Source organism: Argentina silus, assembly GCF_951799395.1.
Source record: "Argentina silus genome assembly, chromosome: 22".
Taxonomy (NCBI): Eukaryota; Metazoa; Chordata; class Actinopteri; order Argentiniformes; family Argentinidae; genus Argentina; species Argentina silus.
In genome coordinates this window covers 2,343,762-2,367,731 of record NC_139676.1, presented here as the reverse complement: position 1 = coordinate 2,367,731, position 23,970 = coordinate 2,343,762, and the positions used below count along the sequence as shown (strand labels likewise).

Here is a 23,970-nt window from a genome sequence, read left to right as displayed (position 1 = left end):
CTTTTTATATCAGAATGTATGTGATGATTTATTATACTATATAGAGAAAGAGATTACTCTTTCTCCTTTTCATTATCACGTGTGTATATGTGTGTGTGTGTGTGTGTGTGTGTGTGTGTGTGTGTGTGTGTGTGTGTGTGGGTGTTCATACACAAAGAAAAGGACAAACACAATGTATACATTCTCCTTGATTTATTGTAATAGAAGGGAGGGTATACTATAGGCCAGTGCAATACAGACGAAGCAGTCATTGTAAATCTAGCTATAAACTTCCCTAACCCTAACCCCCCTAACCCAACCCTAACCCTAACCCCCTAACCCAACCCTAACCCTAACCCCCTAACCTAAACCCTAACCCTAACCACCTAACCCTGACCCTAACCACCTAACCCCTAACCCTAACCCTTAGTGCGCATGCGTCACATTCAGCTGAAATGCACTGCAATAGCAGTTGGTAACCACGGGAGGGCGCCATCACCACGGCCTGCTACCAGGGCTTTGTTCAATACTCGACTGAATTAAAAGGGTTACGCTTAGGGTTAGCTACTGCTAACGTTAGGGTCAGGGTTAGCTACTGCTAACGTTAGGGTCAGGGTTAGCTACTGCTAACGTTAGGGTCAGGGTTAGCTACTGCTAACGTTAGGGTCAGGGTTAGCTACTGCTAACGTTAGGGTTAGCTACTGCTAACGTTAGGGTCAGGGTTAGCTACTGCTAACGTTAGGGTCAGGGTTAGCTACTGCTAACGTTAGGGTCTGGGTTAGCTACTGCTAACGTTAGGGTTAGCTACTGCTAACGTTAGGGTCAGGGTTAGCTACTGCTAACGTTAGGGTCAGGGTTAGCTACTGCTAACGTTAGGGTTAGCTACTGCTAACGTTAGGGTCAGGGTTAGCTACTGCTAACGTTAGGGTCAGGGTTAGCTACTGCTACTAACGTTAGGGTTAGGGTTAGCTACTGCTAACGTTAGGGTCAGCTACTGCTAACGTTAGGGTCAGGGTTAGCTACTGCTAACGTTAGGGTTAGCTACTGCTAACGTTAGGGTCAGGGTTAGCTACTGCTACTAACGTTAGGGTCAGGGTTAGCTACTGCTAACGTTAGGGTTAGGGTTAGCTACTGCTAACGTTAGGGTCAGCTACTGCTAACGTTAGGGTCAGGGTTAGCTACTGCTACTAACGTTAGGGTCAGGGTTAGCTACTGCTACTAACGTTAGGGTCAGGGTTAGCTACTGCTAACGTTAGGGTTAGGGTTAGCTACTGCTACTAACGTTAGGGTCAGGGTTAGCTACTGCTAACGTTAGGGTTAGGGTTAGCTACTGCTACTAACGTTAGGGTCAGGGTTAGCTACTGCTACTAACGTTAGGGTCAGGGTTAGCTACTGCTAACGTTAGGGTCAGGGTTAGCTACTGCTACTAACGTTAGGGTCAGGGTTAGCTACTGCTAACGTTAGGGTCAGGGTTAGCTACTGCTACTAACGTTAGGGTCAGGGTTAGCTACTGCTACTAACGTTAGGGTTAGGGTTAGCTACTGCTACTAACGTTAGGGTCAGGGTTAGCTACTGCTAACGTTAGGGTCAGGGTTAGCTACTACTAACGTTAGGGTCAGGGTTAGCTACTGCTACTAACGTTCTATTACACTCAAGTTCTTTTCCTTATGGATACAAACAAGAAACGAAAGACGCAAACTTACCATGTTGTCAAAGATGTTGTCACCGAACAGTCTCAAATAAATACATTCCTAACTCCAACAGTCTCAAATAAATACATTCCTAACTCCAACAGTCTCAAATAAATACATTTGAAAATGTTAAATCGTTTGTTTGTTTGTTTTTACGCTGCTGAAACAAACCGACTCAAAGACGATAATACTTGAAATTACTGCGCATGCGTCACATTCAGCTGAAATGCATTGCAATACCAGATGTAAACACGGGAGGGCGCCATCACCACGGCCTTCTACCAGGGCTTTGTTCAATACTCGACTGAATTAAAAGAAGAAAAAGTTTTGACACGCACTCCTCATGATGTAAATACATCCATTTTTTAATTTTCTAGTGTATCACCACTTCTGGTTTGGTGGTGGGCTAACAGTCAGAAGATGTTGGAAACATTCCTCTTAGATTCTGGTCCATGATGACATGATTGTGATGTGTTTACATGATCTTTGACATGATTTATTTTCTATCATTGTTTTATAGTTCTGAAATAACATGTGAAACCATTTCATGGCTCACTATTCTTTAGAAGTTTCTTTTGATCTTTTGAGATCCACATCTCTCACTGAGGAGTGAGACTCCCCAACCCCAAACCCTGTGGAGAGGGGCTCAGTGAATGTGGAGTGGAATGTGTGCAGGAGGGTCCGTGTGTCAGAGGAGACGCTGTAGAAGGACAGAGTGCCGGCCAGCCAGTCCAGATCCACTCCTACTCTGTGGGAGGCAGAGGAGGGGACAGGTAGTTGACTTTTCTTACTATTGTGCCAGGCAGAGTAACTGTCACCACAGAGACCAGGACTTGTCATTGGCTCCCATCACACAGTCCCTCCCTCTCCTGCTGATTCCTTTATATGTCACTCCTATAGCAGCCCCTTCCCCACTCCACTCTCCCTCCCAGTAACGCGCCCAGTCAGACCCTCTCCACACAGCACCAGCTCCATAACCAGCACAGATGATCAGTGTCATCCTGAAACCAGCTGATTGGCTGATAATGAAGTGGTTGACTAACACAGCTGGAGCTGATTGCAAGGCGCTGCATTTAGAGAAGCTGTTGAACTGACGAGGCCAACAAAACCAGTGTCGGACGCTTGATGCTACAATGTCTTCACATCTGATGGGGTGAGAAGAGGTGGCGGCGTTTGCTGTCTTTGTCTGGATTGAATTCCACTATTGTACCCAAGCAATTTGAATGCCCTGTAATAAGTGTGTCTGTCTCAGAAATGCCACCAGTTTGACAGTGATGGGGTCTATCCTCACCCTAATCCTCACCCTAACCCTAAAATCCAAACCCACACGGCCTAATTTGAAAAACCCTGGGAAATCTACCCATATCTGACCCATTTCCTTGACAAATGGACACCAGAAATACATATTCATCGATCACCCAGTGTGGCAGAGATGTCTAATCCCAGTATGATTTCAAAAAGAAACTTTGATACACAAGGTTTTCTACATGAACTGTGTCAATGTGATCTACCCAGTGTTTCCTATGTTCCTGATGCTGAGTTGGCATTGTTCCTGTTTATTTCTGTGGCAGATGAGCTGGATCTAGCCAGGACAACCCCACTCCACCCTGGATCTAGCCAGGACAACCCCACCTGACCCTGGATCTAGCCAAGACAACCCCACCCTACCCTGGATCTAGCCAGGACAACCCCACTCCACCCTGGATCTAGCCAGGACAGCCCCACTCCACCCTGGATCTAGCCAGGACAACCCCACCCGACCCTGGATCTAGCCAGGACAACCCCACTCCACCCCACCCCACCCTACCCTGGATCTAGCCAGGACAACCCAACCCCACCCTACCCTGGACCCAGCCAGGACAACCCCACCCCACCCTGGATCTAGCCAGGACAACCCCACCCGACCCTGGATCTAGCCAGGAAAACCCCACCTGACCCTGGATCTAGCCAGGACAACCCCACTCCACCCTGGATCTAGCCAGGACAACCCCACCCGACCCTGGACCCAGCCAGGACAACCCCACTCCACCCTGGATCTAGCCAGGACAACCCCACCCGACCCTGGATCTAGCCAGGACAACCCCACTCCACCCTGGATCTAGCCAGGACAACCCCACCCGACCCTGGACCCAGCTAGGACAACCCCACTCCACCCTGGATCTAGCCAGGACAACCCCACTCCACCCTGGATCTAGCCAGGACATCGATTTGAACAGTTTCCATTTCATAGATGTAAATGTGTTTGTGTTGATAACATCTTTTCTTTCTTATTGTTGTATTAGTAAAAGACAAGATGGGGAAATAACTCCTCAGAGCTGAGGTATAATTATGAAATAACTCCTCAGAGCTGAGGTATAATTATGAAATAACTCCTCAGAGCTGAGGTATAATTATGAAATAACTCCTCAGAGCTGAGGTATAATTATGCTTTGTATCTCACTTCTCTAAGAGCTCTTAATAAACGGAGGAAGCTTTGTTTCATCACATCATAGGGTTAGGGTTAGGGTTAGGGTTAGGGTTAGCTACTGCTAACGTTAGGGTCAGGGTTAGTTGTTTCATCACATCATGTACCCTGAGTGGGTTAGGGTTAGGGTTAGGGTTAGGGTTAGCTACTGCTAACGTTAGGGTCAGGGTTAGTTGTTTCATCACATCATGTACCCTGAGTGGGTTAGGGTTAGGGTTAGGGTTAGGGTTAGCTACTGCTAACGTTAGGGTCAGGGTTAGTTGTTTCATCACATCATGTACCCTGAGTGGGTTAGGGTTAGGGTTAGGGTTAGCTACTGCTAACGTTAGGGTCAGGGTTAGTTGTTTCATCACATCATGTACCCTGAGTGGGTTAGGGTTAGGGTTAGGGTTAGGGTTAGCTACTGCTAACGTTAGGGTCAGGGTTAGTTGTTTCATCACATCATGTACCCTGAGTGGTTCATTCTTGTGAGCCTAGCAACAAACGTGTATGTTTAGTTGATTAGTTAGTAGCATTTCCACAACAGTGGGTTGACTAGAGAGGAGACGAGTGAGACCAACAGGGTGTAAGGGTTAGGGTTAGGGCTAACCCTAACCCTAACCCTAAGAACAGGAGTGAAATGACAAATGTCCATTGAACATACAACCTCTGAATGACAACTCAAGGTGCTTGACCCCGAAGCCACAGAATCACCAGGTTTATGAAATACAAAAGAAAACAGATGTGTGCGTGTGTGCACGACAGGATGGCCGAGAGGCTGCCACTGATGAGGGCTGTCAGTCAGGAGAGAGGATAAGGGGTGGCCAAGACCATGGTTAAGTTTAGGGTGCGGTTTGTCATCCACACTCAACAACAGTACAGCCTTTGGAATATTTGATAGAGATCTCACTCAAGCAATCACTCCACTTCTTAGGAATGAGTCTGGTTTATGTGTTGTCAATATAATACAGCTGTTAAGGTTAGGCTTCATGTGGAATAAAGATCTATTTATAAAGATACACTTCTCTACCTAAGGGATGACTTCATTATTACTGTAGATAGCCTTATTCTACCTGGCCATTGTTACTGTAAATGAGCTGGGAAGAGGTCCCAGCTGCAGTCTAGAAGTGAACAAACACATACACACACACATGTAGGTGTGTGTGTGTGAGTGTGTGTGTAGGTTTCATGTTGGTACCGGGCCGGCTAGGGGTTATTGGTTTCATGTTGGGACTGGGCCTGCAAGGGGTTATTGGTTATATGTGGACTGGGCCAGCTAGGGATTTAATGTTGGGACTGGGCCGGTTAGCGGTTTCATGTTGGGACTGGGCCGGTGTTAAGAGAGGGAACTCTGGGTAAACACGTTTCTTACCAGAATGCCCAGAAGCTGAAAAAACCTTCAGAAGGACTACGTCACTCATCACAGACGTCACAAAGTTGGACTTGTTTATTTATCGTCATTTCAATGAATTTCACTTCATAATGAAATAGAGGACTTTGATTCAAACTATTGAATTTTATTCAAACTAATATGAATTAGTCGACATTTTAGTTCATTTATTCCTGAATAACAAAACTAATCCACTAACAAGACTGTGATTGTTGTCATTTGTTTACTTTCACTCCTCCACTCCCATTGGATCATCAGGTATTGGGCCAATCAGAAGCAGTCAGAGTTGAGTGTAGAGGGGGGAGGGTCCGTCTGTCCATCTACAACACAGACCAATCAGATTAACTCCTTACAACACACAAGACCAATGACACATGAGGAGAGGAGAGACTTTGAGAATTTGGCTGTAGTCAAGGTTACCTATGACATCACTGGGCTTGGTGGGGAGGGGCTTGTGCTGTCCCCGGATGTGATTGGTCATATCCTTGCGAGTGGGTGTGGCCTGACCACACTGCAGACAGCGATAGCGCCCCCTGGTGTGCTCCCAGAGAATACGTCTGTTGTAGGACTGGCCTGACACACACACACACACTCTACAGCCCTGAGTAGAACACACTACTACACTACAACCCCAAACATTAAGCCTAACCCTAACCCTAGTCCTGAACCCTAACCCAATCACCCCTGTACTAACACCTCCACCCCTGTACTAACACCTCCACCCCTGTACTAACACCTACCTCCCTGTACTAACACCTACCCCTGTACTAACATCTCCCCTGCTGGTGGCTCACCTTGGTTCTTCTTCCAGACAGCGGGGCTGGGGGGGGTGGAGCTGGGGCTGGGGGGGTGGAGCTGGGGCTGGGGGGGTGGGGGGGATGGGGGGGATTGGGGTTCAGGAGGAGGAGGGATGTCTGGCTGCAGGGGGGGAGGAGGGGGGGAGGAGGGGCTGTAGGAGGCCTCAGCCTGGGCCCCATCTGGGAGAGACACCCTTGAAGGCCCCCGGGAAGAGGAGGGCCCCAGGGAAGAGGAAGGGTCTGGAGGTGGTTGTGGGTAGAGGAAGGGGGGAGAGAGGGGGGCGGAGGGGGGGTCAGACTCCATGGGCTCCTGCTGTGGGGTCTCCTGGTCAGACGTAGAGGGGTCGGGGTCGGGGTCGCCAGCCTTGGCAGCATTGTTGCGGGCCATCTTAGCGCAGGTGTGGAGGTGTTTCAGGAGCGCCCGGTACGAACGCAGCTTAGCCCGACAGCTCTCACAACTGCAGAGGCAGAACAAGCATCAAGTTTCAAGTTTATTGTTACATCTTATACACAAGTGCAGGGAGTAAAATTCTTGGGCTCGGTTCCATAACAATGCAGCATCCAATACAAATAATACAAATATGCAGTAGTGCAATGAGATAAGGACAAGACAATAAGTGACATAAGTACAGGACAAGTGAGACGGTTGACAGTGACGGTTGTTGGAGACACATAAGACAATAGACATGACACAATTGCAGTACAAATAGTAAAAAAAATAAAATAAAAAAAAAGTAAAGTGGGTCAGTGGAATGTTATTATTATTCACTGTGCCGTTGGTGTAAGAGGTGGTTGTTTAATGTGACTGTGTGCTGGTAGAGTCCATTCTGTGGGAGTGCTGGGGGGTAAAGTCATGGGTTTGGGGTAGGCTTGTTCATGAGCCTGATGGCCTGGGGGAAGTAGCTGTTGGAGAGCCTCTGAGTTTTGGCCCTGGGTTAGGGTTAGGGTACGGGTACGGGTACGTGATCATCAGTTCTCTCTCGTGCAGTAGTGCGTCTGTCATATCTAAGGTAGCAGGCTACTTTAGAAGGTAAAATAACACAAAATAAAAATAAAATAAGCAAAAAGCTGCATTGTCGTTCAGGAGCCCGAAGCACGGCAGCCATACTCTGCGCCATCTCACACACACACACACACACACACACACACTCACACTCACACTCACAGGAAGTAGTTGTTGGGTTTGTGGTGATGTCTCATGTGCTCCATCAGATGTTGCATGCTGGGAAAAGAGCAGTTGCAGCCAATCGTGGAGCAGAGAAATACCTTCCCTGAGAAGAGAGAGAACAGGATGAGAGAGGACAGAGACAGAGAGAGAGGTAGAGAGGTAGAGGTAGAGAGAGATTGAGGTAGAGGTAGAGAGGTAGAGACCCACCTGGTAGAGAGTGTGTAGGGATGAGGTGGTGTTTGATGTGGCTGCTGAGAGGTTCCATGTGGTTGAACACACGCATGCAGCCGTACAAAGGACAGGGTAACACACTACTGACACCTCCTGGTAGAGAGACAGAACACACCACTGACATCTACTGGTAGAGATAGATAGATAGATAGATAGATAGATAGATAGACCAGTTATTAGATGAAACAAATACTTTAAACGTTATCAATGAACCTTCATTCGTGTTGAGAGGAGGCGGCAGTGTTCCCCCTGCGGCCATGGTCGGTCCCGTTCGTTTCGGACGGGTCGGGATCTGAAACACACACATACCGACTGGTTAGCTGCTAACGTTACCGGTCAACCACTATTAACTAACCCTACTAACTGCATTTCATATCTATTCTGCTTATTATGTTACTGTTAATACATATACTGCAGTACTTATACTGCACTACCTGTATATATTGTTCACACTGCACTTTTCTGCTTTTTTTGCACTTCTGGTTAGACGCTAACTGCATTTCGTTGTCTCTGTACTTATTCTGCACAATGACAATAAAGTTGAATCTAATCTAATCTAACGTTACCGGTCAACCACTATTAACTAACCCTACTAACGTTACCGGTCAACCACAATTAACTAACCTTACTAACGTTACCGGTCAACCACTATTAACTAACCTTACTAACGTCACCGGTCAACCACTATTAACTAACCTTACTAACGTCACCGGTCAACCACTATTAACTAACCTTACTAACGTTACCGGTCAACCACTATTAACTAACCCTACTAACGTCACCGGTCAACCACTATTAACTAACCTTACTAACGTTACCGGTCAACCACAATTAACTAACCTTACTAACGTTACCGGTCAACCACTATTAACTAACCTTACTAACGTTACCGGTCAACCACTATTAACTAACCTTACTAACGTCACCGGTCAACCACTATTAACTAACCTTACTAACGTTACCGGTCAACCACAATTAACTAACCTTACTAACGTCACCGGTCAACCACTATTAACTAACCTTACTAACGTTACCGGTCAACCACTATTAACTAACCCTACTAACGTCACCGGTCAACCACTATTAACTAACCCTACTAACGTCACCGGTCAACCACTACTAACTAACCCTACTAACGTTACCGGTCAACCACTACTAACTAACCCTACTAACGTTACCGGTCAACCACTACTAACTAACCCTACTAACGTCACCGGTCAACCACTACTAACTAACCCTACTAACGTTACCGGTCAACCACTATTAACTAACCTTACTAACGTTACCGGTCAACCACTATTAACTAACCCTACTAACGTTACCGGTCAACCACTATTAACTAACCCTACTAACGTCACCGGTCAACCACTACTAACTAACCCTACTAACGTTACCGGTCAACCACTACTAACTAACCCTACTAACGTTACCGGTCAACCACTACTAACTAACCCTACTAACGTTACCGGTCAACCACTACTAACTAACCTTACTAACGTTACCGGTCAACCACTACTAACTAACCCTACTAACGTTACCGGTCAACCACTACTAACTAACCTTACTAACGTTACCGGTCAACCACTATTAACTAACCTTACTAACGTTACCGGTCAACCACTATTAACTAACCTTACTAACGTTACCGGTCAACCACTATTAACTAACCTTACTAACGTTACCGGTCAACCACTATTAACTAACCTTACTAACGTTACCGGTCAACCACTACTAACTAACCTTACTAACGTTACCGGTCAACCACTATTAACTAACCTTACTAACGTTACCGGTCAACCACTATTAACTAACCTTACTAACGTTACCGGTCAACCACTATTAACTAACCTTACTAACGTTACCGGTCAACCACTATTAACTAACCCTACTAACGTTACCGGTCAACCACTACTAACTAACCCTACTAACGTTACCGGTCAACCACTATTAACTAACCCTACTAACGTTACCGGTCAACCACTATTAACTAACCCTACTAACGTTACCGGTCACCAGCTGTCAACGGGAAACGGACGGACGGGAGCTGCTAACTCTGCTAACTCTGCTAACTCTGCTAACTCTAGCTAGCTACGTATCAACATGAGCACAGCAGACAAACGGTCACGGTCCGGTCCAGACTCACTACAGCGACGGTCCGGTCCAGACTCACTACAGCGACGGTCCGGTCCAGACTCACTACAGCGACGGTCCGGTTCAGACTCACTACAGCGACGGTCCGGTTCAGACTCACTACAGCGACGGTCCGGTCCAGACTCACTACAGCGACGGTCCGGTCCAGACTCACTACAACGACGGTCCGGTTCAGACTCACTACAGCGACGGTCCGGTTCAGACTCACTACAGCGACGGTCCGGTCCAGACTCACTACAGCGACGGTCCGGTCCAGACTCACTACAGCGACGGTCCGGTTCAGACTCACTACAACGACGGTCCGGTCCAGACTCACTACAGCGACGGTCCGGTTCAGACTCACTACAACGACGGTCCGGTCCAGACTCACTACAGCGACGGTCCGGTCCGTCACTCTTTCATCGACAGCTCGTAGTTCACCGTGTATCCTAGCCTGCTAGCCTGCTAGCCTGTTAACCTCCTAGCCTGTTAGCCTCCTAGCCTGTTAACCTCCTAGCCTGTTAGCCTCCTAGCCTGTTAGCCTCCTAGCCTGTTAACCTCCTAGCCTGTTAGCCTCCTAGCCTGTTAGCCTCCTAGCCTGTTAGCCTCCTAGCCTGCTAGCCTCCTAAGTGATGCTTCCTGCTCGCCACGTTCAGGAAGTCAGTTTTATTTTCCATGACCGGATGTTGTCAGTCTTTGTCCGATCGACAGTCGTAAACAAAACCATAAAACTGACGAGCAACTTGTTGTTTTTTCTTCTCTAATTCTTGGATTCATATCGAGGCAGTTCTGGAAAATGTTCTAGGTTATTATGATGCTACTTTCAGAGCCGTCAGATACAGTACCTCAGTCACCATGGTGATAGTCAGACACAGTACCGTAGAGCCGTTGTCATAGATACAGGGTTAGGGTTGGGGTTAGGATAGAAGTACCTCAAGCTCTGATGTGAACCCAGTCATGAACCCTGATTCTCAACAGCTCTCCTCAAACACAAACAGGCCTCCAGTGTCTCCTCAGCAGCAGGAACAGTACACAGTATTACCATATTAAACATGGTTCAATATGTTTCCCTTTTTATTGCCATATCATACACAAGATCTTGCAAAACATCAAACAGCGAGATACAAAAATATATCAAAACATTTTCAAATCAAAAAACTTTCCCAGAAGGCTCTAGTTGGCCTGAGTAATCGTATTCTACACAGTTATTCCCCTTTGGCAGAAGATCCCTTTTAGCATCTTGCTTAAATTGTAGTCGAATGTCCCCAAATCCCTCATTTGTCATTCCAATAAGAGATCAAGCTAATTAGATAAATGGTATGTAGATCACTGCAATCACATCGACACTGTTATAATCAACAGTTATAACACATCAATACTATTCTAACATTCATGTTCATCAGTACAGAGTCAATCTGTAGATTTCTGTCTGCATTCGGGTTCCACATTAGATGTGACATGTAAGTGAGTCTAGTAAACAGAATGAGCATCATTAGCATCATTAATACAGTGAGTATGGTGGGTATTGTTAGTATGATGAGTATAGGGTTAGGGTTAGAATAGTACAATATGAGTATAGTACAATATGAGTATAGTACAACATGGGTTCTCTCAGGCTGGTCCATCTGGATGTGTATTGTGCGTAGTGATAAAGAGGCTAAATCATGATGAGTTAGCGTTAGCCCTAGGGTTAGGGTTGGTCCAAGGGTCCTAGGGCTCTTACCAGCTGCCCTCTCCACTGAGGTCCCCCAGGGCTCTGTCCTAGGGCCCTTACTGTTCTCTCTCTATACCAAATCTCTTGGCTTGATAATTTCCTCACATGGTTTCTCCTACCACACCTACGCAGATGACACTCAACTCTTTCTCTCTTTCCCCCCCTCTGACTCACATGTGGCAACACGTGTCTCTGCATGTCTTGCAGACATTTCTGCTTGGATGTCAGCCCACCACCTCAAGCTCAACCTTAACAAGACTGAGCTGCTCTTCCTCCCAGGGAAGGCCTGCCCTCTCCAAGACTTCTCCATCACAGTAGAGAACTCTACTGTAACCTCCTCCCAGACAGCCAAGAACCTTGGGGTGATCCTTGACAACCACTTATCCTGTGTGGCGAACATCACAACGACAGCACGCTCCTGTCGATTCTTCCTCTCCAACATCAGAAGGATATGTCCATTCCTCACCAGAGAAGCAGCACAACTTTTGGTCCAAACACTTCGCCTTGACTACAGCAACGCACTCTTGGCCGGTCTCCCCGCCTCTGCCATCAGGCCTCTGCAGCTCATCAAGAACGCTGCCGCCTGTCTGGTGTTCAATCTCCCCAAATTCTCCCATGTCACTCCCCTCCTCCGTGCCCTTCACTGGCTCCTGGTAGCAGCTCACATCAGATTCAAGACCCTGTTGCTCACCTACCGAGCAGCAAAGGGAACAGCCCCTCCCTACTTGCAACGAATGGTCAGCCCCCAAACCCCCCCTGGCCCGATCACTCCGCTCTTCCACCTCGGCTGGCCGTCTGGCACCTTCGCCTCTACATGGATGCAGCAGCTGCACTACTCGGTCACAGCTTTTCACTGTTTTGGCGCCCCGCTGGTGGGAGGCGCTTCCCACTGCTGTCATGACAGTCACTACCAATCTTTCACCGTAGATTGAAGACCCATCTCTTCAGGCTACATCTTGACTGTCCCTCCTAAAGACCTCTTCATCCCCACTACCCCCTTGTACTAACCCTAACCCCCTAAAAAAAAAAAAAGTAATTCTTCCTTCTTCTAACATTGTGACTGCCTATGGCACTAACCCCTAACCCTAACCACTAACTCTAACTCCTAACCCCCTGACCCTGGTCCAGCATAGATTACTTTTTCTTATGATGACTGATGGATAGATGATTCACTTACTTTAGACAAATGTATTTGTTGTAAGTTGCTTTGGATAAATGCATCTGCTAAATGTCTAAAATGTAATGTAAATGGTTAGGGTTAGTCCCGGGGTTAGCGTTAGCCCTAGGGTTAGGGTTAGTCCTGGGGTTAGCGTTAGCCCTAGGGTTAGGGTTATTGTCTTTACATGGAGTATGTTGTGAGTGTCCACCTTGTTGAGGAAGACCAAGACCAGTTTGGACCTAGCCTTTACTGGTCTGGAAGTGTGGGTCTTCTAGACGAGAGAGTCTGCTCATCCAACCAGGAGAGATGCTTGTCTTGTCCAGTTAGCTAGTTAGTTAGTTAGTTAATTAGTTAGTTAGTTACTTAGCTAGCTTGATTGCTAGATAGTTAGTTAGTTAGTTTGTTAGTTAATTAGTTAGTTAGTTAGCTAGCTTGCTAGATAGTTAATTAGCTAGTCAGTTAGTTAGTTAATTAGCTTGCTTGTTAGTTAATTAGCTAGTTAGTTAGTTAGTGAACCCCACCCTGAGCTGGTCCCATGGGTCTGTCTGTCCTCCAGCTTCAGTTAACCCCCGCCTGGCCAGAGCCATCCTCCTGACCATCAGCCTCCATCACCCCTGAGACAGATGCTACACCTACAAACAGACAGACAGACAGACGAACAGGCAGGCAGGCAGGCAGAGAGAATTGTAAGTAATGAGACAATACAACCATCAAATGTGGAGATTCGGTTAGATTGATCAACACAGATTGAGGCTGATAGGCTGAAAGATTTCATTCATCAAAGTAAAACATCTTCAAATTCAGCCAATATCCTTCTTCCTGGTTTGTGTGATTGAACTGACCCTTAGGGTCAGGGCTAGGGTCAGGGTCAAGGCTAGGGTCAGGGCTAGGTTTAGGGTCAGGTTCCATGTATCAGACTGATTCGATTGGCCATTTGAAGCTGATTTGTTTAGAAAATGATTGTGACTCACGACGGACGATCCTGATTGGCCAGATGAGGATGGTGCAGAGCCCCAGTGCAGCACCACAGGCCACGCCCCCTGTCACTATGACGATGACATAGTGGTAATACCAGACACACGCTGGGCAGCACACCTCGGTGCTAGAGAGAGAGAGAGAGAGAGTTTCTTACTTTATGACAGGGTTACGGTTAGGTTAGAGACCAAGGCCTCATCCTGTCATCAACAATGAAAAATTTCCAATCACACAACATCAACAACAAATCATTACTTCATATAAAACCACAACATATCAGGAGAAATCCTTCCTTCACTTCCTTCACCAACGAGGTCCTCCATCAATCAACAACCTAAACTGCCTGAGCGGCACCAGAACATCCAACTGTCTCTGTAGAGTTCCAGCAGTGAGGAGCACCACAACTAAAAGAGGATTTACTCAACAGAGACCCGAGGAACCTCTAGAGTTAACCACCTCTGTGCACCAGTCAGGTCATTCAGGTCACTGATGTTCTTGAACTTCAATAATGAGGTTAGGTAACCTGGGAGGTTATGCAATCTGGCTTCATACACAAAAAGGGAGTAATGTAGAGATCTACATTACAGCCAACCTTTTGATGCAATGATGAGTTTATCACCTGTGATAAAAGAATTCTGATTCTGATTTATTTGGCCAAGTATATTTGCACATACAGGAAATTGACTTGGTGAGGTTGGTGCATGGACATAAAAAACAAATAGCAAATATTGACAAGAAATGTACAAAATAGCAAAGTATTAACAAAATAGCAATAACAAATTTACAAATTCACAAAAAAGAGCAGCAGAAGAATACATCTTGTAGGCAGTGTGAGACTAAATGGCAATGAGGCTAGAGGCTGTGAAATGGTTGTGGGGCATGTACACTATAAATCAGAATAATTTTAAATAATTATAAATTACACTGTCAGTGCATTGTTTGTGTGACAGGCTGGGGGGGGGGGGGTCAGTGAGAAGCAGGGGGCTTGGTTGTGAGCCCCACTGCCATGGGGAAGAAACTGTTCAGGTGGCACAAGGTTTTAGTCTTGATTGACCGGAACCTTTTGCCGGATGGAAGTCTCTGGAAGAGGTTGTGACCAGGATGGGAAGGATCAGCAATGATCTTTCCTGCTCTCTTACTGGTCCTGGAGTGGAACAGGTCCAGGAGAGATGGCAGGTTGCAGCCAATGACATTCTCGGCTGACCGAATGATTCGCTGCAATCTGCCTTTGTCCTTGGCAGTGGAGGCAGCGAACCAGACGGTGATTGGTGAGCTGAGGATGGACTCAATGATGGCCGTGTAGAAGATCAACCATCACTTTCTGCGGCATGTTGAATTTCTTCAGCTGCCGCAGGAAAAACATCCTCTGCTGGGCCTTCTTGATGGTGGAGGTGATGTTCTCCGCCCCCCTGAGGTCCTTTGAAATTATTGTCCCCAGGAATCTGAATGACTCCACAATGTTAACTGGGGAGTCACACATGATGAGGGGGGCGGTTGGGGCTGGGCTTTTTCTGAAGTCTACTACCATTTCTACAGTTTTTAGGGCGTTCAGCTCCAAGTAGTTCTGGCTGCACCAGGAAGCCAGGCTGTCAACTTGCTCCCTGTAGGCGGCCTCATCACCGTTGGAGATTAATCCAATGAGGGTAGTGTCATCCGCGAACTTCAGGAGTTTGACAGAAGGGTGGCTAGAGGTGCAGCTGTTGGTGTAGAGGGAGAAGAGTAGAGGAGAGAGCACACAGCCTTGTGGGGCTCCGGTGCTGATGGTCCGGGACTCCGAGACAAGCTTGCCTAGCCGTACCTGCTGATTTGTTGCACAGTGCGCGGACATTTGAGAGGAGTATTCCTGGTAGAGGCGAGCGTAATCCTGTCTCCCTGAAACGCACTAAAGCCCCAGCGCGTTTGCCGTGGCACCGCCGCCTTCGTCGCACTGCTTGGCCGAGGGCCAGAGCACCTTTCACCAGAATGTCCAGTAAATCCACAGATGAGGTGAGAAAGTTGGGATATAAATCAGATGGTGTTGAGTCCCTGATGTTAAGTATCTCGTCCCTCATGAAAATAAACTTAGTGAATCACAATTAACGGAATTAAAAACTAAAAACAAACAAAGAAGTGCGCACCAACACACCGTGGCAGCCGTATGAGGCACCATCTTGCGTCTTGAGAAAGCGAAGGGCACTACGGTAGAGGGCATCCACAGGTTTAAGAGTCGTGGCTGCTGCATTCTGGTAGATGACATCACCATAATCAAGCACTGGCATGAAGGTTGATTGTACAATCTGCTTCCTGCTGTTCAGGGAAAGGCAAGATCTATTCCTAGAAAAGACGCCCACCTTAAATCTTAGCTTTTTAACAAGCTCCTCTCTATGTTTTCTGAACATCAAGTCTTTGTCAAACCAAATTCCCAGGTATTGGGCATGACCGAAAATACATATTCATAATTCAGATACATTTTTCTGTAATTTGGAAAATAAAATATATTTAGTTTTTCCAGTGTTAAGTACCAGTTTCAGCCCAACAAATGCTCTCTGCAGGACAGTGAATGTAGACTGTAGCTCAGAGAGAGCCTGGTCAGTCGTAGAGGCAGTAACATACAACAGTGTCATCAGCATATAGATGCAGGTTACAATTATTTACAGATAATCCAATATTGATGTAAATAGTCAAAAGAACCGGACCAAGAATCGATCCTTGTGGGACACCCTTTGTTATGTCCAGAAAACCTAATTTATCTAATTTAAACTAAAACTAATTTATTTTATTAAATAATATTCAAACCATCGACATGAAGGGTCAGGGTTAGTTGCTACCTACTGGCAGGGTTAGGTTAGGGTCAGGGTTAGGGTTAGTTAGGGTTACCTACTGGCAGGGTTAGGGTTAGTTAGAGTTAGGGTTAGTTAGGGTTACCTACTGGAAGGGTTAGGGTTAGTTAGGGTTAGGGTTAGTTAGGGTTACCTACTGGAAGGGTTAGGGTTAGTTATGGTTAGGGTTAGTTACGGTTACCTACTGGAAGGGTTAGGGTTAGTGAAGGTTACCTACTGGCAGGGTTAGGGTTAGTTAGGGTTACCTACTGGCATGGTTAGGGTTAGTTAGGGTTAGGGTTAGTGAAGGTTACCTACTGGCAGGGGTGGAACGCCTGGATGATCATGACTGCAGCACCGTTGGCCACCTTGTCTGTGAAAGACATCGCTCCGTAGACGAAGGCCCCACTGTGCTGTAGAGGAGAGGAGAGGGGAGGGGGAGGGGAGGGGAGAGGAGGGGGAGGGGAGAGGAGAGGGGAGGAAGAGAGAAGGGGGAGGGGAGAGGGGAGGAAGAGAGGAGGGGGAGGGGAGAGCAGAGGGAGGGGAGAGGAGAGGGGAGGAAGAGAGGAGGGGGAGGGGAGAGCAGAGGGAGGGGAGAGGAGAGGGGAGGGGAGGGGAGAGCTTTAGTTCACCAAACTGGAAGTTTCAGATCAGCTCCAGACAGGCGTGTAACCATGGTAACCAGGTCCAACACCAACCGTCTGGTCGGAGATGAGGTCGGCAGTCATGGCCAGTGACATCACCAGGATGGTGGCTGACCCCGCCCCCAGCAGCACCGCCGCCACGTACACCTGCTGACCGAGACGTACGTCCAGCAGCGTCCAATAGGAGAAGGCCATGATCAGCACCAGGCCCAGGAAGTAGGTAATCTACAAATCAGAGACCAGACACAGAAAGGGTTAGTGTACCACAGTGTGTGTGTGTGTGTGTGTGTGGTTGTGTGTGTGTCTGCGTGTGTGTGGTTGTATGTGTGTGGTTGTGTGCGCTTGTGGTTGTGTGCGCTTGTGGTTGTGTGTCTGCGTGCGTGGTTGTGTGTGTGTCTGCGTGCATGTGTGTGTGTGTTTGGTTGTGTGTGGTTGTGTGTGTGTGGTTATGGTTGTGTGTTTGTGTGTGTGTGTGCGTGTGGTGGCGTGTGTGGTTGTGTGTGTGTGTGTGTGTGCGTGTGGTGGCGTGTGTGTGTGTGACTCACAGGTTTGCTGATGGTTTTACTGAGTGGCTTCATGATGAAAGAGAAAGCGAAGCCGCTGACATACATCACCAATGGGATGGTTGCTATGTACCTCTGAGAGGGAGAGAGGGAGGGGGGGAGGAGAGAGAGGGGGGGAGGAGAGAGAGGGGAGAGAGGGTGGTTAGTTAGGATTAGTGTTGTGGTCATGTTGTGGTCATGTTGTAGGGTTGTGGTCGTACCTTGGGCAGCATCAGTGTGTTGGTGAGGTACATGGAGATGTAGGTCTGAGACAGGTTCACTATCAGCCTGGTCGACATGTACAGGAACGCTACCTGGAACACACACACACACACACACACACACACACACACACACACACACACACACACACACACACACACATTATTTGGAGGGATGGCTATGTGAGATTACTATGGTTACAACCAGCTTGTCAATAATAATAATAATAAACTTTATTCATACAGCACCTTTTTGAAACAGTGAATGTGCAGATAAAACCACAACTATAAGTAGAAACAGTGAAACACATTAAAAACCATCAGAGCCGTTAAAGACTCATCTACAAACATGAGGTTCACAAGACAACAGTGACCTCGTCTAATGTCCTCAGGCAGGTCCTTCCAGAGTCTAGGGCTCCTAAAGGGCCTAACCCTAATGTCCTCAGGCAGGTCCTTCCAGAGTCTAGGGCTCCTAAAGGGCCTAACCCTAACCCTAATGTCCTCAGGCAGGTCCTTCCAGAGTCTAGGGCTCCTAAAGGGCCTAACCCTAACCCTAATGTCCTCAGGCAGGTCCTTCCAGAGTCTAGGGCTCCTAAAGGGCCTAACCCTAACCCTAATGTCCTCAGGCAGGTCCTTCCAGAGTCTAGGGCTCCTAAAGGGCCTAACCCTAACCCTAATGTCCTCAGGCAGGTCCTTCCAGAGTCTAGGGCTCCTAAAGGGCCTAACCCTAACCCTAATGTCCTCAGGCAGGTCCTTCCAGAGTCTAGGGCTCCTAAAGGGCCTAACCCTAACCCTAATGTCCTCAGGCAGGTCCTTCCAGAGTCTAGGGCTCCTAAAGGGCCTAAGGGGGATTAAAAGGTCAGAAATATAGTCTGGTGCCAGACTCAGACTCAGACTCAGACTCAGACTCAGACTCAGACTCAGACTCAGACTCAGACTCAGACTCAGACTCAGACTCAGACCCAGACCCAGACCCAGACAGGTAACCAGTGTAGGGAGGCTGGCATTGGGGTGAGGTGGTCTCTTCTCCTAGTTCTGGTTAAAAGCCGCTGCTGCATTTTGGACTTTGTGTAACTGTGAGAGGGAGGTTTTACTGAGGGGAGAACAGATGAGATGAAAGCATGGATGACTTTTTCTAGATCAGTAAATGACAAGAAAGGCTGTATTTAGGAAATGTTTCTCAGCTGATAAAAACGTGACTGTACAACTGTTTTGATTTGTTTCTCGAAATTGAGGTCAGCATAAAAAAATCACCCCTAGGTTTTGGGCTGAAGATTTTACGTTGGCAGGCAGACAGACAGACAGGCAGAGACAGAGAGACATGCAGGCAGGCAGGCAGACAGGCAGACGGACAGACAGGCAGACAGACAGGCAGGCAGACAGGCAGGCAGAGACAGAGACAGAGACATGCAGACAGACAGACAGACTGTCCTGTGTTGCTACCGTGGAGATAGGAGGGCCAAATATGACTACATCAGATTTACTGTCATTCAATTGTAAAACGTTCTGGGACATCCAGCATCTAATATCTTCACAAGAGAAGCTAAACTGGATGAATCAGGGGGTTTAAAGAGAAGCTAAACTGGATGAATCAGGGGGTTTAAAGAGAAGCTAAACTGGATGAATCAGGGGGTTTAAAGAGAAGCTAAACTGGATGAATCAGGGGGTTTAAAGGGAAGATAAAACTGGGTGTCGTCCGCATAACAATGAAAGGAAATATTGTGTTTCCGGATAATCTGGCCTAGTGGAAGCATGAATGATGAGAATAAAATTGGACCTAAAATGGAGCCTTGTGGCACACCAACGTTCACTTGGGCTGAGGAAGAGACGCACTCCTGGACCAACAGAGACCTGTCTGTCTGAGAGGTAGGAGGAGATGTGTCTGGAATCCCTACACAATATCTAAGGCGCTTTATTAAAATTGTATGATCGATTGTATGATCAAAGGTTGCGCTACGATCAAGGAGAATTCAAATGGAACACTGACTGAATCAGCTGCTAGAAGCAGGTCGTTTGTGACTAAGTAGAGCAGTTTCAGTGCTTTGACAGCGGCCAAAACCAGACTGGAACTTTTCAAATCCATCATTTCTATTCAGATAGCTAGTCAGTTGATTATAGACAACCTTCTCTAAAACTTTGGATAAAAGAGTTTAGAAATGGATCTAGACTTGTTTAAACTGTGGGGTCTGAGGGATGGGGACAGACTTGGCTTTTTAAGAAGCGGTTGGACAAGAGCATGCTGTTACCTGGCTACTATGGTTACTATGGTTACCTGGTCGAAGGAGGGTTACTATGGTTACCTGGTAGAAGGAGGGTTACTATGGTTACCTGGTCGAAGGAGGGTTACTATGGTTACCTGGTAGAAGGAGGGCTGTTTCAGCCAACAGCGCCACCTCAGCAGAGACTGGAGGGGGGAGGAGCTCTGAGGCTGGGGGAGGAGAGGCTGGCACTCCCCTGCCTCCTCCTCCCCCTTCTCCTCCTCCTCCTCCCCATTCTCCTCCTCCCCCTCTCCTCTCCTCTCCTCCCCCTCTCCTCCCCCTCTCCTCTCCTCGGTGCCCAGGTGGAACAGCAGAGAGAACAGAGATCCAATCCCCAAAACCACCAGACTCAGGGTCTACAGAGAAGAAGACACACAACTATCATAACACACACACACACACACACACACACCCTACTATCAACACACACACCCTACTATCAACATACACACACACACATACACCCTACTATCAACACACACACACACCCTACTATCATAACACACACACACCCTACTATCAACACACACACCCTACTATCAACACACACATACACCCTACTATCAACACACACATACACCCTACTATCAACACACACATACACCACTATCAACACACACACACACACACACACACACACCCTACTATCAATACACACACACACCCCCACCCTACTATCATAACACACACACACACACACACACCCTGAACAGGGGAGTGTCTGCAGGTCCGAGGGCGTCGTCTTGGTGACCGGCCTGGAAGTGGAACAGCAGGAAGGCGACAGCGTAGACCGTGATGTTGGCCAGGACCGTGAACGCATACCTGGGAGAGGGTCAGGGTCAGGTTAGGGTCAGGACCGTGAACGCATACCTGGGAGAGGGTCAGGGTCAGGTTAGGGTCAGGACCGTGAACGCATACCTAGGAGAGGGTCAGGGTCAGGTTAGGGTCAGGACCGTGAACGTATACCTGGGAGAGGGTCAGGGTCAGGGAACGGTCAGGTCAGGGTCAGGACCGTGAACGCATACCTGGGAGAGGGTCAGGTTAGGGTTAGGGTCAGTTAGGGTTAGGGTCAGGGTCAAGGTCAGGTTAGGGTCAGGGTGTGTGTGTGTGTAGACCTGTATGCGGTGAGCTCTACGCGGGCGTGGGGGCAGGCCACCAGCTCGGGGAGAAGGGCGAGGTGGGCGATCTGTGTGGCGGCCCAGCCGGCCTGGAACACAACCACCAGAGGCAGGAAGTACAGCAGGCTGACCCAGGGGGGCGTGGCCTGGTCACAGCCAGGGCACTGGCTAAACACGAAGGCAAAGGACGCCAGTACACACACCGTCCCTACACACACACACACACACACACACACACACACACACACACCAGAATGAGAATCAGAATTCTTTTATTTGGGAGTATATTTGCACATACAGGAAGTTGACTTGGTGAGGTTGGTGCATGGACATGAAAAACAAAAAGCAAATATTGACAAGAAATTTACAAAATAGAACAATAAAACAATCCATCTTGTCGGCTGCGTGAGGCGAGAGGCTGTGAGACGGTTGTGAGGCAGGTACACCATCAAATACAATCATTTAAAATTACACTGTCACTGCATTGTGTGTGTGTGTGTGTGTGTGTGTGTGTGTGTGTGTGTGTGAGACAGGGTGGGGGGGTGGAAGTCGCAGAGTCAGTGAGAGGCAGGGAGCACAGACATACAGACACACACAGCAGAGACAGAGAAACAAACACACACACACACACACACACACACACACAGCAGAGACAGAGGGACACACACACACACACACACACACACACACACACGCTGTTTATGTCGGACGATGATAATGAGTCTGTTATCTGTTCCTGTTTAACCAGGTCATGTGGTTACTGCCAGGTCATGTGATTTGCACCGTACACATACATATGGACCAACCCCCATCCTGTGTGTGTCCTCACCCCCTGCCCTTGTAGATATAACAACATTTCGAGGATCACCTGACTGAGGATCACCTGACTGAGGATCACCTGACCCAGCCAACCCTAACCCAGCCAACCCTAACCCAGCCACCTTAACCCAGCCACCCCTAACCCAGCCAACCCTAACCCTAACCCAGCCAACCCTAACCCTGCCACCCAGCCACCCCTAACCCAGCCAACCCTAACCCTGCCACCCTAACCCTGCCACCCTAACCCAGCCAACCCTAACCCTGCCACCCAGCCAACCCTAACCCAGCCACCCCTAACCCAGCCAACCCTAACCCAGCCAACCCTAACCCTGCCACCCAGCCACCCCTAACCCTGCCACCCTAACCCAGCCAACCCTAACCCTGCCACCCAGCCAACCCTAACCCAGCCAACCCTAACCCAGCCAACCCTAACCCAGCCAACCCTAACCCAGCTACCCTAACCCAGCCAACCCTGACAAAGTCAAAGTCAAAGTGGCTTTAATGTCAATTCTTCACGTCAAGACATACAAAGGAATCGAGAGGACGTTTCTCACTCTCCCACGGTGAGACAGATAAAGTGCCCAGGCACAACAGATAAGACAAGACATACTAAAAGTAAAACATTTAATAAAAATAATTTAAACAGTGCAAAAAGAACAGTCAGTAAAGACAGTAAATAGCAGCCAAATACTGTATTCTGTGTACAAATAATAGTGCAATAGTGCATAACCCAGCCAACCCTACCCCGGTTAACCCTGACCCTAACCCGGCCAACCCTGACCCTAACCCAGCCAACCCTGACCCTAACCCAGCTAACCCTGACCCAGCTAACCCTGACCCTAACCCGGCCAACCCTGACCCTAACCCGGCTAAACCTGACCCTAACCCAGCCAACCCTGACCCTGACCCGGCTAAACCTGACCCTGACCCAGCTACAGAGCCCGTCTAGGACCAGCCAGTCATCAATGACGTGGTTCAGCTTCAGTCAGTATTTCAGAATGGTCGTCATAGTAACTGTCCTGATCTCTGTTACTATGGCAATTGTCCTACGGGGTGTCGGAGAACGTGCCCGGTCTCGTTACTCACCGACTAAGTGCCACGTCTTCCGTTTCCCGTAGGAGCCGCAGCCCCGCGTCCGGTCCGACTCGTATCCGATGAGCGGCGTGCAGATCCCGTCCGCCAGCTGGCCCAGCAGCAGCAGCACCCCGGCGGCCGGGTTCGGGAGGCCGAGCACCGCGTGGTAGAAGACCAGCAGGTAGCTGAACCACATGGACGCGCACAGGTCGTTCAGGAAGTGTCCGGCGGCGTAGCTGAGCCTCCGGTGCACCGGCAGAGGAGCCCGCGGGTCCGACATGTTCTACCGACGGTGCGACCTGACAGGGAGGACTCGTCAACCCCGGTCACCTCCCTGTATGTCGTCAGAGGAACGCTCGTTTTACCGGAGGGTCGACGGGAGACGGTCAACACGCGCACGCGTGTCCTCGAAGAGCGCGAGTCCACAACGACCGTCCATGTCGGCACGAGCTTCCTGGTCAGCTGACCTCCGTACCGACGACCGGTTAACGCGTCTCACAATGATGACGGAAGACGGAAGAGCATCCCTGTAGCGGACCAATAGCAGGCCTCGGTATGGAGACTCACGTGATGTGCGGACAGATGGTTTCTGGAAGAGGGCGACAGGAAGCACGAGACACACACACACACACACACACACACACACTTTCTGATAGGAATACGTGTTTGTATTTAACATGTTGGTTTAACCTTGACGACAGTAAAACACATCCGGAACCTAAACAAGCGGTTTAACAACCCATCAATCAAGTAGGAGAGAGATGCAAGTTCACATGTGAGTTCAATCACCTCAACAATAAAGTGTCAATCAATAATGAT

General features: G+C 48.3%; 2 protein-coding genes across 9 annotated transcripts; both read right to left on the bottom strand.

Moving 5' to 3' along the window:
* Positions 1–5,555: 5,555 nt before the first annotated feature.
* LOC310821506 (zinc finger protein 414-like) lies at positions 5,556–10,469 on the bottom strand. Of its 6 annotated transcripts, none has more exons than XM_083693585.1 (6): positions 9,843–10,469; positions 7,913–7,991; positions 7,676–7,792; positions 7,466–7,571; positions 6,298–6,758; positions 5,556–6,076 (listed from the first exon to the last, which is right to left on the bottom strand). In XM_083693585.1, exons 2-6 carry the CDS (start codon positions 7,956–7,958, stop codon positions 5,853–5,855), a joined length of 954 nt encoding a protein of 317 aa, XP_083549711.1. In that variant the 5' UTR covers positions 7,959–7,991; positions 9,843–10,469; the 3' UTR covers positions 5,556–5,852. The 6 variants fall into 6 exon arrangements, with proteins under 6 accessions (XP_083549711.1, XP_083549713.1, XP_083549712.1 ...); XM_083693587.1 differs by having other exon boundaries at positions 10,194–10,469; XM_083693586.1 differs by lacking the exon at positions 9,843–10,469 and adding an exon at positions 9,692–9,830.
* A 411-nt stretch (positions 10,470–10,880) lies between these two features.
* On the bottom strand, positions 10,881–23,763 carry LOC310821951 (major facilitator superfamily domain-containing protein 12-like). Of its 3 annotated transcripts, none has more exons than XM_083694238.1 (10): positions 23,164–23,762; positions 21,256–21,466; positions 20,845–20,962; positions 20,239–20,496; positions 17,883–17,975; positions 17,665–17,757; positions 17,174–17,344; positions 16,794–16,888; positions 13,674–13,804; positions 10,881–13,334 (listed from the first exon to the last, which is right to left on the bottom strand). In XM_083694238.1, exons 1-10 carry the CDS (start codon positions 23,429–23,431, stop codon positions 13,261–13,263), a joined length of 1,512 nt encoding a protein of 503 aa, XP_083550364.1. In that variant the 5' UTR covers positions 23,432–23,762; the 3' UTR covers positions 10,881–13,260. The 3 variants fall into 3 exon arrangements, with proteins under 3 accessions (XP_083550364.1, XP_083550365.1, XP_083550366.1); XM_083694240.1 differs by lacking the exons at positions 10,881–13,334; positions 13,674–13,804 and adding exons at positions 14,013–15,628; positions 15,803–15,899 and having other exon boundaries at positions 23,164–23,763; XM_083694239.1 differs by lacking the exons at positions 10,881–13,334; positions 13,674–13,804 and adding an exon at positions 14,012–15,899 and having other exon boundaries at positions 23,164–23,763.
* Positions 23,764–23,970: the final 207 nt, after the last annotated feature.